The sequence below is a fragment of the Diplotaxodon limnothrissa genome, linkage group LG2 (assembly GCF_057381915.1).
Source record: "Diplotaxodon limnothrissa isolate DT_005_m linkage group LG2, D_limnothrissa_male_GT1.1, whole genome shotgun sequence".
Classification (NCBI taxonomy): domain Eukaryota; kingdom Metazoa; phylum Chordata; class Actinopteri; order Cichliformes; family Cichlidae; genus Diplotaxodon; species Diplotaxodon limnothrissa.
In genome coordinates, this window is record NC_140597.1 from 4429243 (window position 1) to 4446186 (window position 16944).

The following is a 16944-nucleotide window of genomic DNA, read 5'->3' on the forward strand; positions in this document are numbered from 1 at the left end:
CCACAACCAGATTTTCCATTTCATACATTATGACTCCATCTGCAGTAACCAAATTATCTCCATTTGAAATAAGACTATTTCCAACACCATGGTCAGCTTCCAGAGGGGCACCGCTAGTAGAAGGTGATGTATATTGCATTGTCCGACTATGTTCACAATCTGGTAGAAACACTGAATAATAACTATCAGAAAGTTTGTCTTTCTCAGCCTTTCCCCTCCACAGTTCCACCAGTGGAGACAAGGAGATGCGGTGTTGGTGAAGTCGCTAAAACCAAGGACACTCAGGGAGGCCGCGCGTTTTCCAGCCCCCAGACTGTACTGGCAGTGACGAAGAACCAGCATCCTCACAGACGGACAACCTCAGTGGATTCATGCCAGCAGGGTTAAGACCAGCCCAACCAGACCATCTCAGGCGTCGGATCAAGCAGACGACGTCTCCGGCGAGCCAACGCCCGGAACCAAAACAAATAAACACACAACGGGTAGATGACATCTCCGGCGAGCCAGCGCCCGGATCCAATCCACCTACACACACGCAATCACTGATTAACACACAACGTCTGAAAGAGCCACAGCAAGGTACTCGAACATCCAGCAGGAATAGAAAGCCGAGAGTACCACAGGATGTCTAATCTGATAAAGCTAGACTCATTCCATCCTGATAATGGAGAAAATGAAATGCCCATTGTCATCATACGACGCTTATTCTATGTCTCTCGAACCTGGGACCAGGCCAGAAGACGACTGAAGAACTGTTTTTCTTATATATTTTCTTATATATTTAGGTTATTTATCATATCTATCGCATTAACCTTAGGATTTTTCTTTGCTATTTTGTATTGTAAACTGCAACCATGTTCACATTTCTGCAGGTCATATTTTGCTGACTATACCTCATGCTCTACTTTGCGAGACACCTACTTAATACGCTCCTCACAATCAGTAAATAGCAACATAGACGCCACTAATAAACCATTTTATGCGCCCTCTAGAGCAGGAGTCAACTCCTGGTATGAAAATGCCAGAACAGCCGCTCGTGATTTAGGAAACAGTAACTGTTATGTCTGTTCAAAGGCTAATCCAGAACAGGTAATAGTAGGATACCCCATATCCGGTTTCCCCCTCACTGAGGGACTAGAGAAAATCGGCGGAGATAATGCTCTCCTTAGACACTTTACAGTTGACTCTGAGCCCTCTCGACTGCTTACTTAGACACACACACACACCAACTAACCCTGAGACTCCATTAGGCGAATTATTGAAGTTATCTAATGACACCGCAGGGACCTGCGCCCCAATGAAACGCCCCAAGAATAGGTTAAAACCCTCACTACCCCTAGGACAGATCCCTTTCCATTTTAATACTAGTATGATATGTCTGCGTAGACTAAAGTTAACTGGCCCAGACACACACATAGATTATACAAAGGATAACTATACATTCTTCTCTGACTCCCCAGGTGCACGCTGTAATGAGACATGGCTAGCTGTCTCTGTGGCTGAAGTTGTATCATATCTGGAGGAACACACACACAGTTCAAGTTCGAGCGGAGAATCGATCATTGTTCCCCCAGAGGGTGTATTAAATGACACTGACTGGGGGGAGTTAGTTAAATCACACATGGTCACGCGCCTAACTAGACCAATCCCTAACGGTTATTGGTTGTGCAATAATACTCTTAGACTAGCTTTACCTGTTAATTGGACCGGTACCTGTGGTCTAGTGACCGTTGATGTATGCTGTACTTTCATTCCCAATAACACCGCCCCTAACGGTTCATTCACACAAGCTATGAATAGACTTGAAGCATTGCAGATAGAACTAATTGCCAATACAGGCCACGGTCAGTGGCTACATAAGTGGCTACAGGACACGTTTGGAAAATGGAAGGAACTAATTGTAGCCTTTGTAACCGTTGCCGCATGTTTTCGATAATTATTGTCTGTTGTGTGATACCATGTATACGCTCTCAGAATTTTTGATATTAAGCTTGCTCGAAGGACCAGTTACATTTATGATTTGTTTTATGTTTATGATTTGTCTTTATATTATGTTATTACATTCTGTCTTTATACTATGTTATCATTTCATGATAAAAGGGGGGAACTGTTGTGATATTTTGATACCATGGTAGCATTTACAGGATATTGTTTTATAGTGATATTATACAGGAAAACTGTTACTCAATAAGGTCCATTTACTAGTTGTTTTTCTTTCTCTGTGACCCAAGAATTAATGTGTAAGAATCACAGGATGGTACCTCAAGGTCGAAAACACCACAGAGATCACTTCCTTACTCCCATCCTCCCTTCTTTATCTCCTAGAAAAGAGCTTGTTAAAGGCCAGGTGGTTTGTTTCAGAATTCACTAATGAAAGAACTCTGTATTCTATGTCTAGGAGTGTATTTTGCTGGAATGATCATAAATTGTAGCTGAACTGATAAACTACACAAAGGATACTTCTTTGCTCAGAAGGCAGGAAGACGTTTCCTTATTTGGTCTGTACCGATTTGAACTGAGAACATGCTGACACACGAACCTTTTTTTTCCTCTATATAAACTGTTGTGTACTGAATAAACCTTTGAGTTGATTTTGGAAGAGCAACCTGAAGCAGTTTCTGTGTCATTTTGTTCTCCCAAGCTACTCCCGGCGCTGTAACTAACCTGCTGAACGGCATACCTGAGCTTACTTTGAATAATTAATTTTATACAGAACTCTGCTTATCGGTGCTCACGCCTTGGAGGAAACCCGATCCATGGAGAAACCCGGGACGGAGATTTCTTTCATTGCTCATGACATTCAAGGCTGTGAAATGACAAAATATGCCTTTTTCTTTTTTACATTATTCTCACAAGTCTCAACACTTAGAGGACAATAATAATAATGATGATGGCTGGGCTCTTTTGGCTGCTTCCTTGTTTACCCAAGGGGCTCTGCAGCGGATAGAACTACATGTTTGATTTGGCACATTTTTTACCCCGGATGCCCTTCTGAATGCTCCCCTCCTATTTATCCAGGCTTGGGACTGGCACTGGGAGTACGCTAATACTCCTTAAATACAAATAAGCTGGGGGTTAGTTGACTGACACTGGGTCTGTGTCCTCCCAGCCCTAAAGAAGGGATATTTCATAACAATAATAAGAATGTTTCTTACCGACATGCAAAAACTGTTTACATGTTTCCAACACTAAAGGGTTATTCAGTCATTCATCCCTTTCCCTTGATGCTTTCTTTCTTCCTGCTGAATAACTTCAAACTTTTTAAAAACACAATGATGGTTAATTTTTTAACCATCATTGAACCTGTGACCAAAAAATCTACAGTAAGTTGTGTCAACAACTATTGGCCAATTCCTCTTACCATGATCATTCCTAAATACTTTGAAAGACTGCTATTCAATCACATAAAGCTATGCGTCACAGCGGAGGTAGATCACCAGGTATGAGATTTTAACACCAACTGCTCTCAGACTGTCAGCCTGGGCAGGCAAACACTCCCCATCCTCACTCTGACCACGGAGTTCTGCAAGGCTATGTGCCGAGACCCTTCCTGTATGCTCCGGACAGACATGACCATCAGTGCATGCACAAGACGAATACCACTGTTACGTTTACAGATGATACGACAGCCATTGCACTCAATTTGACATCATAACAATATGATGTCATGTGTGTGTTTTAATAACACACACACCAAAGAGATGATTATAGAGTCCCGAACCAAAAAGAAAACCACAGACACACCACTACACATCCATAGAGAGAGTCTACTGCGCACCACACTGCCACCAACACTGCAGCTTTTACAGCACAGTAGAGAGCATCCTCGCAGCTTGGTGTGGTAGCTGTACCAAAGCTGACAAAAGGCCCTCCAGCATGTTGTGGAAAGATTGTGGGCACAGAGCTACCATATCTGGATCATCTTTACACCACTTGCTGTGTGAAGAAGGCCACAAAGACTCTCCAGACCTCCATTTGTTCAAGCTTCGCCCATCAAGCAGGTACTTCAGAGGTGTACAAACACGCAAATAGGCTGAAACGCATCCTTACACACAGAAAAACAAAATCACCTTTCACTAAACAGGACAAACTGGAATGGGTTAAAACAGTGCAGCGCTCATCCTGGATGTCACCACCTTTCTGTACTTCTTCCTGGAGGTGTATTAGTCTTTTTTTTCCCATTTCATTTCTCAGAGTTGCAAATCTGAAAGTATTGGTGGAAGTTGCACTTGTTTAAATGTCTTATGTCCTTACTGTTTACATCCTTTTTTACTTAGACAGAAATACCCACCAAAATAATGTTCTATACCCAAGTTTGAGGCAACACACTGGACTTCTCTGAAAAGTGAGGAATAATCAAACTACAAAAACGTTTATGTTTAGGAATGCAAGCAAATAACTGTAAGGTATAAATACTTTTCTATTATCCTATTTATTTTTTATTTATTTTCCTCCTACTGTTTGTGTATGTACGTCCGTGCGTGTTGTGCTGTGTGTAAATGTTGTGCACAAGGTTAGGGAGGGAGTATAACTGTCACTTCGTTATGTTTCCATAGTAAGTGCTGAATCCTGAACGTCTTCAGAGTCAGTACTTACACCGTCCCACCAGATGGCGATAGTGAGCGCTGAGCCCATTCTGAGCTGATAGAAAAAAAACACAAACAACCACAAGAAAACCACAAAACCAAGATGGCGGTGCAGGAGACAGCATCTCAACTGTCCATGGCTCTCAAAGTCCAAGAATATCCCACCCTGAAGGTAAACACAAACGCATAATGGTGTATATTGATAGCCCAATGAGTCTGCTGTTGCAAAAATACGCGATGCGTGCTGTGCCACTTGGAAAGAAATCGGAATTAGTCGTTCATTAGATAGCGAGTGAACTCGTCAGGGAGGCTAACGCTAGCTGAATTAGCTTAGCCAGGCACCCAGTGTCCGTAAAGTGCTTGTTTTTATGAACGGATGTAAAAATATGAGTGGTCCCCTAAATGATATAAGCTGGGGGTTAGTTGGTTAGCTTCCTGCTGGGTTAATTCTTTTTTATTATGGACTCTGAGTCCGTCAGAGGCCCAAAAGCTGATCGCTTGACTTTTTGTTGGGTTTGGCCTGATTATCCTTTTAACCATGGCTCGTGAGCTCACCTAAGTACCTACCACCTACCTAAGGGTGCATCACCTTAAAGATGGCTGGCCTGTGGGAAGCATGCTTTTTTGTGTAGTGTATGTGTGCGAGTGTACAGCTTGTCTCCTGCGCTGACCTGGACATTTAAAAAAGACACTGGGATAGGAGGTTTAAGGGTTACAGTTTATATGGTTACATGGAAGCAGCATGGTTACTCGCCCCCAGTCAGAGAAGTGACATGCAAACGTGATTGGCCTGCTAACTCGGCCGTTAGCTTAGCTACGGCACTTAAAACCAGTATTTGTCGTGTTTAACGAGCAGCCTGCCCAATTCATAACGTCAAAGCAAGCGAAATCCGGGCTGGTTCGGAGATACGTGGGTTTAAAGCTTTCGGGGGAGGAGGAAGATCCCCTAACCCGGTGCTGTCAGGCGGAGAAGCAGCACTGTGAGTTAGCGCAGTGTCATCAGATTGCTGCTGCTGCTGCCTCTCTGTACTTCAAAATGGCCAGTGAGAGAAATCACAGCCTGCCGCCGCCGCACACACGCACGGTTTTCCTCCATTCCACATAACGCTGCTGCTGCGACACCGCTGCTAAAAGACAGGTCCGGGCTGCTTCCTGTGATCAGGAGAGCGTCGTCATATAAAGACAGCAGGGCTGTGAGTACCGGCGCATTTACTGCTTTTGTGTGGTAACTAATTGTGTAATGTTGCATGATGGATAGAGGCATTTCCTGCTGCAGCTGATGTTAAAATGCCTCTGTGCTGAGCATGCATGGCTTTGGTTTGGGGATGTCTCTGGCTGCTATGGTTGGATGCTGCAGTGAGATGATGGGCACCATTTTAAGACAGGAGTGATGGTTGTAATTGGCATCAAATGGGAGTCTACAGCTGCAGGACAGCAGTGTTGATTACATTTGGAGCTGTATTGAGCAGAATTTTATCATTGTAATAATGCCTGTCCCAGAAACTGAAGAAGGTTCTAATCTGATCTGTATTTCTGCATTACTAAGCATATATAAAGATCTCACAATTAAGACACAAAGGTATTAAAATGTTGACAGCAAAATGCAGTCAAAATGATAATTAAATCACTTGAGCCTTGTATTGATTATTACTGTGATTGTTATTAATATGTAATGTTTGCTGTTTGAAATGGGCTTCCTGTTGTCTCTTCCAAGGATTCACTTAAAACAATTATGAATGATAACCACCATACTCATATACTGTATGGCTTTTACTGTGATAACAGTCTGCTTTGTGTTCATGGCTGAATTACATGTTCACTCTTGACTAAATCAAGGTCATATCATAAAGGGGTTACTAATCTTAGCAATGTTATAACATCTAGTAGCCAGTCAAATTCAGAAAGGGGATATTTCAGTTTTCCCAACATGCAGCTAAAAATTTTTTGCAGACATGGGCCTTATGGATTATTTAAGAATATGTGTTATTTATTTTATAAAAATGTATCTGAAAAGCTGTTAACAAAAGACTTTATGGCTAAATTATAAAGGAGAATGTGTGCTTCCATGTGTGGTCACCACCCTCAAAGCCTTCTTTTTGAGCCAGGAAAAACCCTGGGTTAGCACAGTCTGTGCCAGCAGGTATGCCATTGACATGACCACCTACAGAAAAAGTTATGAGTCTGTTTGAATTGCCATGAGGATGAGTCTGCCACAGAAAAAATATGTAATCATTTTCAAGCAGCTTTTTAAAAAAATGAGCACCGAGTTTTGTAAAAGTTAATTAGAGCTTACCAATCTACCATTTAGCTACTATATTACTATGTTACCAAAGCCTGCTACATGTGTTTTTCCCCAGAACAAAATCAAAAACATTGACATGTTCAATAAGTGTTGTGAACTGAGGAGACTACACATTTGTGCCTGTCAGCTGGCCAATAACAGCAGGACAATTAATAGATTTATATTAAAAATGTAACACAGACATATTGAAATGACTTTGACGTAATGCAAACTGATTATCTCTAATGACCCTCTCTGAGCCAGGAAAAACCTTTTACCTATGTTATAAATATACCTCGGCTCTTCCTTACATCTTGCTAAAATCATCGTCTTCTGTGTTGAAAAATTTGAGTTGTGAGTACCGGTAGTTATTTGTTGATCTGGGCAACCAGAATATTTGCTGGTCAATAAGTAAGTATAAACCTTGTCTGTGGCGAATCCTGACTCTAATGTAGTCGTCACTGAAAGATATTAGGGAGTGGAGGCTGACATAAAGGTAATGTTTAATCTCTGTTATATTCTGATGGGAGCTGTTAGTGTAATACGAAAAATCCATCCAATAATTTTTTTGTATATACCAATATGTGGTAAAGTAAGCTATCTGAGAAATGCGGCCCATTTGGTGCTGCATTTTCCAGTTTGTCCCCCCCGATTCCTTCCTCGCCATCTTAGTAATCTGTGACATAAACTTGGCTCTGAGTTAAAAGAAACGCTCCTTTCAATCGGTCAAAGCACTTCTTTTGTTGATCCAGCATGTCAGCAGAGGGAATATCAAGAATCACATGAAACTAGTTAAGTACTTTTATTGTCGTGCAAAGAAAATAAGTACATCATTTAACAAAGCAGGTTTCTCTGAAAAGGACGTGGTTTCGAATGCTTTTTTAGCTTTTTCAAGCTGAGTTTTCAGAAGTTTACAGACTCTGACTGCGCTCCAGTGTGTGCCAACTGGTGAGGGGAAATGGTGTTTTTTTTTTCCCCCCTTCTCTTTGTGGTCTGGATGAAGTTCTTGAATCTGTTGTGACAGCTTACTTGCTTTTCTAAAATTGAATGACCATAAATTGATATGGAAGTTTTATTTAAAGTGAACTGACGGAGAAAGTAACATTTTTACAGAAATCTGTTGCAGTTTTTCAGTTTAAGTATTAGGAAATGTTTAAGCAGGAGTTTAGCATCATGTTTTTGTTCTTCATTCCAGATGAAACGGCATAAATTAGAGAACAGAACATCTCAAATTAAGGATAATGATGGCCAATTGTTCTGTATCAAGGATAAGAAAAAGTAAAGCTTTAGTATTTAAACAGTTTTCTACCATATTGTCTTGAGGTAATTCACATATTGAGCTATAATCGTAGCTTATAAAATTACACTAAGATGCATTAATCCCCTTGAATGAATGTCTGAAATAGAACATTTATGATGTCTACAGGTGCCATACGAGACTCTGAACAAACGCTTTAGAGCGGCTCAGAAGAACATCGACAGGGAGACGAGTCACGTCACAATGGTAGTTGCAGAGCTGGAGAAAACGCTCAGCAGCTTCCCCGTGGTTGACTCGGTGGTGTCCCTGCTGGATGGAGTGGTGGAGAAACTCAGTGCCCTGAAGAGGAAGGTAAGAGATACAGGCATACACATTTTCCAAGTGTAACAGTCAAGTCCTTCCAGACTGGTAAGAGTGCCAAGTTTCCTTTTAGTTTTAGTGAGGGAGTTTGCAGCTCTTGAACATCATGTTTTTGAAGGCATAAAAGTCGATATTTTCCGCCACCTTTTATGATAACACTTGATTTTATGAACATGCATAGCTTTGCACATGTTCTTTTCATCCCTAACAGTAAATCTCCGATGGCGCTGACTCTCTGCGGTTGCTTGTTTTCTGTTCCACTGAAGCTGACCACACAATAGAGGTTCTATCAGTTTCAACTTTAGCCTTTTCTCTGGAAGCAGTCAGAAGCACTGCTTTTATACAAAAAGGCAATTACAGAGATAATCAGGCCCAACAGGAAGATGGCTTTCAAGTGCAACTGTGCAGCTGTATATAGTTCTATCATAATAGTCATCCCTGTGTATGTTGTCATTGCTACACTTATAGGCCTGTGTTTTAAAATGTTTCTGGCATTATTTAAAATCTCGCTTCTGGAAAGAGAGAAAACGGTTTCCAGAAGGCCAGAGAAATCTCAATTTTCCTTGGCAGCTGTTTGAATGCGATTGAGGGAAGAAATAATTTGATGCTTTTTGTAAAGAGATAAAGTGCACGCCTTAAAAGAGGTACTTCAATCGTGCAGCTAAATTTTGGTCGTGCTCTGTGGGCCTTTCTGAGTTACTCGAACCCGTCTGCACACCATCATTTTGCCTAACATGTAAAATAGTGTGAAGAGGTAAAGCAGAACCAACCACCTACATCTTGTTAACCTGGAGTAGAAAAGCTGTTATACATCTATGCATCACATGTATTATCTTCTTTACAAACAAAATCTTGCTTCACGTAGAGCCGACCATGGAAAACCACAGTAATCACTGTTTTAGCAAAAGCACCTCATTAGGTGGATTGCATTTGTTTGCCAAGGAATGCTCCAAGGGTGGCTCGTGTGTTGAGCTGTCAAATCGCACTTTTGCTTTTTTTTAAAAATAAAAAATTTACCTTTATGTCGACATTCTCAGCAGATACAAAAGGTTCATTTTGGGCGGAGGAAGGGGGGGTACTTTAATTGTGTATCAGATGATGTCATTAGACACTGCACTGATTGGGCATCTGAAATCTGAGAAGTGAAAAATAAATCATGCTTTGTTCCATTTCTACCAGGAAAACAATGCTTATCTAAATTGGTGTTATACAATTTTATATTTGTTTCTTTTTCAATTTACTCTAAAAGTACAAGATGTGCTGAAAAGCGAGCCTAGGATTGTAATTATGTGCTGAAGGATCACCGAGTCCTTACTGCATGTAACAGTGGAAAGAAATTACTCCTTTGTGGTTGTGATCCATAATTTCCATCCTGCCATGTCTGTGAAGCAGAAAGCAGCAGTTTTGTTCCAACGAAACTTGAGCAGCGTTCAAGGTTTCTGACTTCTTGGTTTGAGTGTTCAGGGTTTGTTCCTGTTCTAAAGTCAACCATGTTACATGTCATAAACATAATTCATTTTAATTATCCTTCTTAGAGAAACGATTAACAGGAAGCATTTTGTAGCTCTCGTGATTGTGTTTGTGTCCCGTAGGCTGCAGAGTCCATTCAAGCAGAAGACGAGAGTGCCAAGCTGTGTAAGCGTCGCATCGAGCACTTAAAGGAGCACAGCAGCGACCAGCCAGCTTCAGTTAACCTGTGGAAGAAGAAACGGATGGACCGCATGATGGTGGAGCATCTGCTGCGCTGTGGCTACTACAACACAGCTGTGAAACTGGCCAGACAGAGCGGTATAGAGGTAATTACAGGGCTCCTACAGTTCATGTACAGAAAGAGGCAAAGGTTTTGGGTTTTCTGTATTTCTTCATAAATATGACCTGAAATCATTTTTTTAAAAAGAGAACCTAATTAAAGAAATTGTTCTATGATTTACATTTATTTACTGAGGGTTTGATCCAGTATTATGTATCTGCAAGGGGAAAAGGTATTAACCTTTACTGTCAGTATGTAGTGCAGGAGTAATTGCAACTTAACTTCTGATGTGCAGAACTTGTCGTTCTGCACATCAGTTTAAAGGACTTTTAACCAGTTCCTTATATACAGAGTGTTTAACTCCAAGAAGGATTTCGCTGATACAGACCAGCTGGTTGGTCAGTGGCAGGCCCTGTTCAGATCTGTGGCAGATCCCTGCTGGATCTCCATCTGCTCCTTGGCTGTTAGGAGATTTAGTGAATACAGCCCTGACTCTTAAAGCAGAGTTAATGGTACTGTCCTTGTGTTTCTGTGGCTTTTGGCTATTGAGAGTGAAGGATTATGGATGTTCTGTCTTTGCACATGTCCTTGCATATGGTCATTCAAAACAACAGCAGCATGTGGCACTACGGTGGTGATGATAGGCAGAGGTAGAGTTAAAGGGAGCAAGAGTGGAATTCAGCAGCAGCTTGAAGTACAGGCTGTGGCTACACTGGACAGCTTTCATTGTTCTTAACACTCTGTTTCTTTACACCATAAAAAGCTCTTTGTTATGATTTAGACTTGCAGTTGAAGGTAAACCAAAAAGACCAACAACAGCGCGTACACGAACAAGACAACTTTCCCCACTGCCCTGTGTTCATAATAAACAGCTACAACATGTAGACACCCCTAAGTAGGAATGTGGTTTTACATTAATAATGGATAAACATTAGTTTGTTTATCCAACAGGAAGAGCAGTGATAATGGCAACTCATATTTAATTGTATCTGCAGCGATATTGATCTATTTGTTGATAGGAAATCTAAAATGGGGGTAGTTTTAATGGGAGAACAAGCCAAATGGCCAAAAGGGAGCCTGCATTAGGCTACGTTCACACTGCAGGCGAAAGCGCATCAAATCCGATTTTTTTGACCCTGTGCGACACATATCCGATCATGGTATGACAGTGTGAACGGCACAAATCCGATATTTTCAAATCCGATCTGGGTCACTTTCGTATGTGGTGCTGAATCCGATACATATCCGATGTTTCAGAAAGCGACTGCTGTTTGATGGTCAAGTCGCATTAAATCCGTCTTTTACGTCACTGACACAAGACAGACGCCAATTATCAGCTCCGGAGTAGACACCATGAACACTTCCTGGCCATCCAGTGTAGATGTCAGTGAAACTGTTGGGAAAAAAAACGTTGGAGAAACGTGAACATTTTATTTGTATCTGCAGATTCTGACAGAAATCTGCAGCTATCCTTTGAAGCAGCGCTCCTCTTAAACAGCAATAAGGATCATTATTAGGCTATTTACATTATTATTGTGAAGTTCATTTGTCTGTGGATAATACTACTGAAAAGCATGGAAATAAATTGTGCTGTCAGTTAAAACTGTCTATTTACAAACATGCCCTGGCCAAACACACCAAAAGCATTACAGTGCTTCTCTTTTTCTGCAAGATTCAGTTGAATGCAGCCCACACAATCAGAGTTTCTGCTGGAAGAACGACTACTTGAATACTGAAGCACAGACATCACTTTGCTATGAATGGTGTGATTTCATGAGCCAATGCATGAAATCTACACAGTATTTTAAAAACCGTGTCACCAAACTAGTTGTAATTAGTGATTACTATACAGGACAGGACGTCCCCCATCCATGCCTGTCTCTAAAACCTTTCCCCTCACTTATTTTACAGTTTTTTGTCCTCGAGATACTGTTTCAGAACATTTTTTTAAATATTTATAATATTTTTTTAATCATCTAAGATGTGTGTGATTTTTGTCTTGGACTTAAATGGCCTCCAGCTGGATACAGAAATTCTGAGTGGCTTCATCGTTTTGAACTGCTTGCTTCAGGTCCTTTCAGAGCATTTGTATTGAATTTGCTCAGCACATGTTGCAAAACATTACCTTTACTCTTTTTAATCCTTCTTTTGTAGAATGACATGTGCTGAGCATTGCTGTCTTGCTGCACGACCCAGTTTGCTTTTTCTTTTTTTTACAGGCACATCCTGACATTTTAGAATTTTGTAGTATAATTCAAATGAATCGCCCCACTAAGGACCGGCAGACAAAGCCTACAAACCATGACTCGAACAGTACAGTGCGTTTCAGATGGGATGAGATTCAGATGCTGGAATGCTGTCTTTTTATTTCTTCAAATGTAGTGCTTATGATTTACACCAAACAGTTCCAGTGTCTTTTCTCTAACAAACAGCAGATGAGCAGCTGTGTTCTTTTGGAAGACCAGTGGCATTCTCCATTCAACCGTGACATGGATAACATTTTTGTTCAGTGTTCTGCTGATGGTGGGCTCAAAAACATGAGCGTGAGCCAGTGTGAGAGGCCTTTAGTTTCTGAGAAGCACGTTACCCGGGGTTACTTTGTCACCTCGGGTACTATTACACATTTTGCTCTCTGAGGAATATTTGTTAGTCAAGTATTCCCAGGGAGGGTAACAATGGTCTTGAATTTCTCTTTTTTTTTTTGTACAATGTCTGTCAGCCTCTATAGAGAGTACTCAATAGCCAGCCTAATGAGCATCACGTCCTTGTTTCTGAGGTCCTCGGAGATTTCTTTTGTTTAAGCCATGATTGACTTCATGAAAAATGTGTAGCGAAGATCAGACTTTAATAGATCTCTTCTTCTTTCAATTAATATCCTCATAGCTGTTTGTCAGCTTGTTAGTTAAAAGAAAAGTCTTCTCGTTCACACATACCTTTCACATACAGAAATAACCTGTGTTTTTCTGTTTTTCTGTCTCTGTTGTGTTTTTAGGATCTGGTGAACATTGAGATGTTCCTCACAGCTAAGGAGGTGGAGGAGTCTCTGGAGAGGCAGGAGACAGCCACTTGCCTGGCTTGGTGCCATGACAACAAGTCCCGCCTCCGCAAGATGAAGGTAGAATAATTAATGATGTTTCAAGGCATTGTTAATACTAGCTTTGATACCAGTGAACCCTGAAAAAAAACCCTGCTATCAGTTTTTTACATTGCATAGTTTTGGCTCTAATAAACAACAGTCAGCAGTGTAACCGGTTTTTGATGCAAAAAATTAAGTCTTGATTGCTTTTCTTGTAGCTTTCGCTCTGCTGAGAATCTCAGCAAGTTCCCATTTTAATCCCAACATTATTTTATTAGACAGGGTCTGAGTCCTCAGTAGAATTCAGACGGGAGTCAATAATCTGACTTGTTGGCTGTTAATTATTTATATGGACGTGGCTTTGTTTTAGTAAAATTTGGTTTAGTTTATCTTCTTGCCAGTTGGGCAATATGTAAATCAGAAAAACTATAGTTCCAGTTGGTAACAGATGTGGGTTTTTCCCTGCTCAGTCCATTTAGATGGTAAAATATAAACAGATCATTTTGCTGTTTGTTCTGTCTCGATTTCCATGGACATTATTAATTAACCATGGGGGGGTCGCCTCATTTTTTTAAACTCGATGCCTCCTCTTCCATCTTTCCTTTCTCTGGCAGAGTTGTCTTGAGTTCAGTCTGAGAATCCAGGAGTTCATTGAGCTCATCAGACAAAACAAGCGCATGGATGCAGTGCGGTACTTAAAACACACACACAAATAATTTTTTCACCTGAAGCCTTTTACTCACGTATTTCCACATTTGCAGTTGCGTTACTGAGATTGTGAGTCTCTCTGTGTGTATTAGACATGCTAGAAAGCACTTCAGCCAAGCAGAAGGTGGACAGTTGGATGAGGTTCGGCAGGTGATGGGCATGCTGGCCTTTCCATCAGATACGCACATCTCTCCATACAAGGTAACATTAGTGGTCTTTATCAGTGTGAATGTCTACAAGGATATCATTTGATTTGATCAGAAGTCATTACACAGCAATAGTTTGTGCTTTGGCTCAATAAAGATTTCTCAGATTTTCAGTCAGGCTGATAATTCTGACCTGGTCATTTTTGTTTTGTTTCTGTGTTCAAATATAGATAATTTATGCTTTCTAAAGAAAACTGATATGTTTAGAAATGCTGAAAATCTCTTGCTCTGTGTTAAGAAGAAAGAAAAACACTTGGGAAAATTTTGAGAAAAACTTTAAACTCCATGGGTCTGTCCTCGTGGAAATATTGGTACCACTTTGGGCAGAGCTGTGACCAAACCAGCCTGACTTCTTGTGTGTTTGAAGTAAAGAGAAAGCGCTATAGACACAGACCAGCCACCAGAGGGCCTCCATTGTCTTTTACAAAAAGCTCAATTCCCTTTTTGTACAGGCTTTCAGTGGCACTGCTGTTTTTAATTTTCCACTCCAACATCCTCTGAATTGTACTATGGCACACTGTCACCAAGGCTTTTTCTCAAAAAGCCCTTGGCTTTTTTTCTTTCGCTTTTAGGCAAGCCAGTGTAGTGTTTGTGCCAGCTGCTTGTGCCAGAGTTACAGAAACAGCCTCTCTTCCCTGCCAGTATGCTATTAACGGGAGAGCTTAGTAGCTTTCATTATTATCATAGTGTTTTTCCTCAGTGTCATGATTACTTATGTTCATAATAAAAGTAATCATAAATATAATCATGCTCAATAAAAATACTGCCAGGGGTAATTAAAAAGGATTAAACTGTAATTAATTTAGACAACGCAGTTACATTACTGATAGGATTACAGTCTCAGCTGTTCTTGGAAAAACCGTTAATCACAATTCACTTGAAATCAACATCGCTGATTAAAGACCAAGTCAGAATCTAAGACTTTCAGTGGGGCTTCTTTTTTTAGGTGGTCCAGAAAAGAGAGCATTACTGTAATAGACTCTGGAGGAAGTAAAAATGTGTCATAGTGTTGCTATTATTGTTATTGTTGTTGTTGCTATAAAAGTAGCTTAGAAACTGCTCCAAGAAGATAAATGTGATGAATATGTGTGGAATCTTGTGCCCCCCCAGAATATGGTCAGTGATGGTCCAGCCTTGTGAATCAATTTGTTGAGCCACAAAAAATGCAACACAAATTTCATTGTTTTAAACATTGAAATTTCAGCTCTTTGTATGTTATAACTTTGCTCTCCTGGAATGGAGAGGACAACAAACCTCTGCTCGACCATAAATTTCGTTTTATACGTGAAGTCTAAGGTGCACCCTGTGGTGTCCCAACATTACTAACCAGACAGGGTGTAGCTTCAGTTGTGTTTTAAGCTGTGCAGACCAAAGACAAATGTATGCCTTTTATACACAAAAGTAGACCTTTTTGTTTAATTCAGACTTTTTTTATATTGTACAAATTATAAAAGCCCCCTGTGCCAAATTAAACTTGATTATTTATTTATTAATTTTTCAGAAATGCAGTTGTAAAAAAAATCTTCCTTTTATTTTCTCTTTTTCTTTCTGATCTATCAGGATCTGTTGGATCCAGCCCGCTGGAAGATGCTGATCCAGCAGTTCCGATATGACAATTACAGACTGCATCAGCTGGGAAACAACTCTGTCTTCACCATCACCCTGCAGGCTGGTCTGTCTGCCATCAAGACACCGTATCCTTCCAGTGTGTGGTTACTCTTAACCCTGTCATTTCAACTTCTTAAGCTATATGAAGATGGATAGTGCTTTTTGTTCTAAGGGGGGTCTATTCTGTGTGTTATTCCCTAATCTGCATTAATCCTTAACTCCCATTTCCAAACCAGTCAGTGCTACAAGGAGGATGGCACCTCTAAAAACCCAGACTGCCCAGTGTGCAGTAAATCTCTTAACAAGTTGGCTCAGCCTCTACCCATGGCCCACTGCGCCAATTCCAGACTAGTCTGTAAAATCTCTGGAGAGGTCATGAATGAAAACAACCCTCCCATGATGCTGCCTAATGGATATGTTTACGGCTACAATGTGAGTAAAATGCATGATGCCAGCTGGGACTGTATAAAGGTGCTTCCATCCATGTTGAAGCAATTTAAAATGCAGACTTAAAGGATGATAAAGTTTCATAAAACACTCCTTGATATTTCATTATTATCTCTTCCAGTCTCTTCTGTCCATTCGCCAAGATGACAAAGTGGTGTGTCCCAGAACCAAAGAAGTCTTCAACTTCTCTCAGGCGGAGAAAGTGTACATCATGTGATTGCTCGGATGACGCTTCTGAGTATCAACCACATCAGATACGGCCCGTCGCCCATCACCTGTGACCCGGCCTGCTCAGAGCCACCTGTGGAGCTGTGATCCAGTGCCCTTCCTCCCACAGACAAAACCCACATGTCCGTGGAGACTCCACCACCCCAACCCATCCAGTTCCTCTACATGATTAGCTCAAGTTAGCCCATCCAGACCCCGTGCCCCCCCGCCCCCTCCATTTTATCTGACAAACTGGGCTCCTCTCCTTTAAGACTCTGTTTTAGATGTGGCTAGAAGTTGTTTAATCTGATCCATTCAAGCACATGGACTATCAGCATTGTCATTATCTTACAGGCCTTCACACTGAAGATTAGAGAGTAGAGAAAAAGACTGAAGAGTGGAAAAACTGCTAGATAGATGTTTGATTTTACTACAACAAATAAAATCCTGTTGAGGT

At 40.9% G+C, this 16944-nt stretch overlaps 1 protein-coding gene across 1 annotated transcript; it reads left to right on the forward strand.

Moving 5' to 3' along the window:
• Nucleotides 1–4689: 4689 nt before the first annotated feature.
• Nucleotides 4690–16882, forward strand: maea (macrophage erythroblast attacher, E3 ubiquitin ligase). Its single transcript, XM_085365958.1, has 9 exons — nt 4690–4758; nt 8294–8476; nt 10078–10281; nt 13228–13350; nt 13926–14002; nt 14112–14220; nt 15786–15919; nt 16070–16265; nt 16402–16882. Exons 1-9 carry the CDS (start codon nt 4690–4692, stop codon nt 16495–16497), a joined length of 1191 nt encoding a protein of 396 aa, XP_085222084.1. The 3' UTR covers nt 16498–16882.
• Nucleotides 16883–16944: the final 62 nt, after the last annotated feature.

Bases quoted from the DNA above. Each gene is read 5' to 3' on its own strand.
- maea (XM_085365958.1), top strand. From the start codon at position 4,690: ATGGCGGTGCAGGAGACAGCATCTCAACTGTCCATGGCTCTCAAAGTC. The intron at 10,282-13,227 runs GTAATTACAGGG...TTGTGTTTTTAG, and splicing joins CCAGACAGAGCGGTATAGAG to GATCTGGTGAACATTGAGAT. The intron at 16,266-16,401 runs GTGAGTAAAATG...TATCTCTTCCAG, and splicing joins GATATGTTTACGGCTACAAT to TCTCTTCTGTCCATTCGCCA.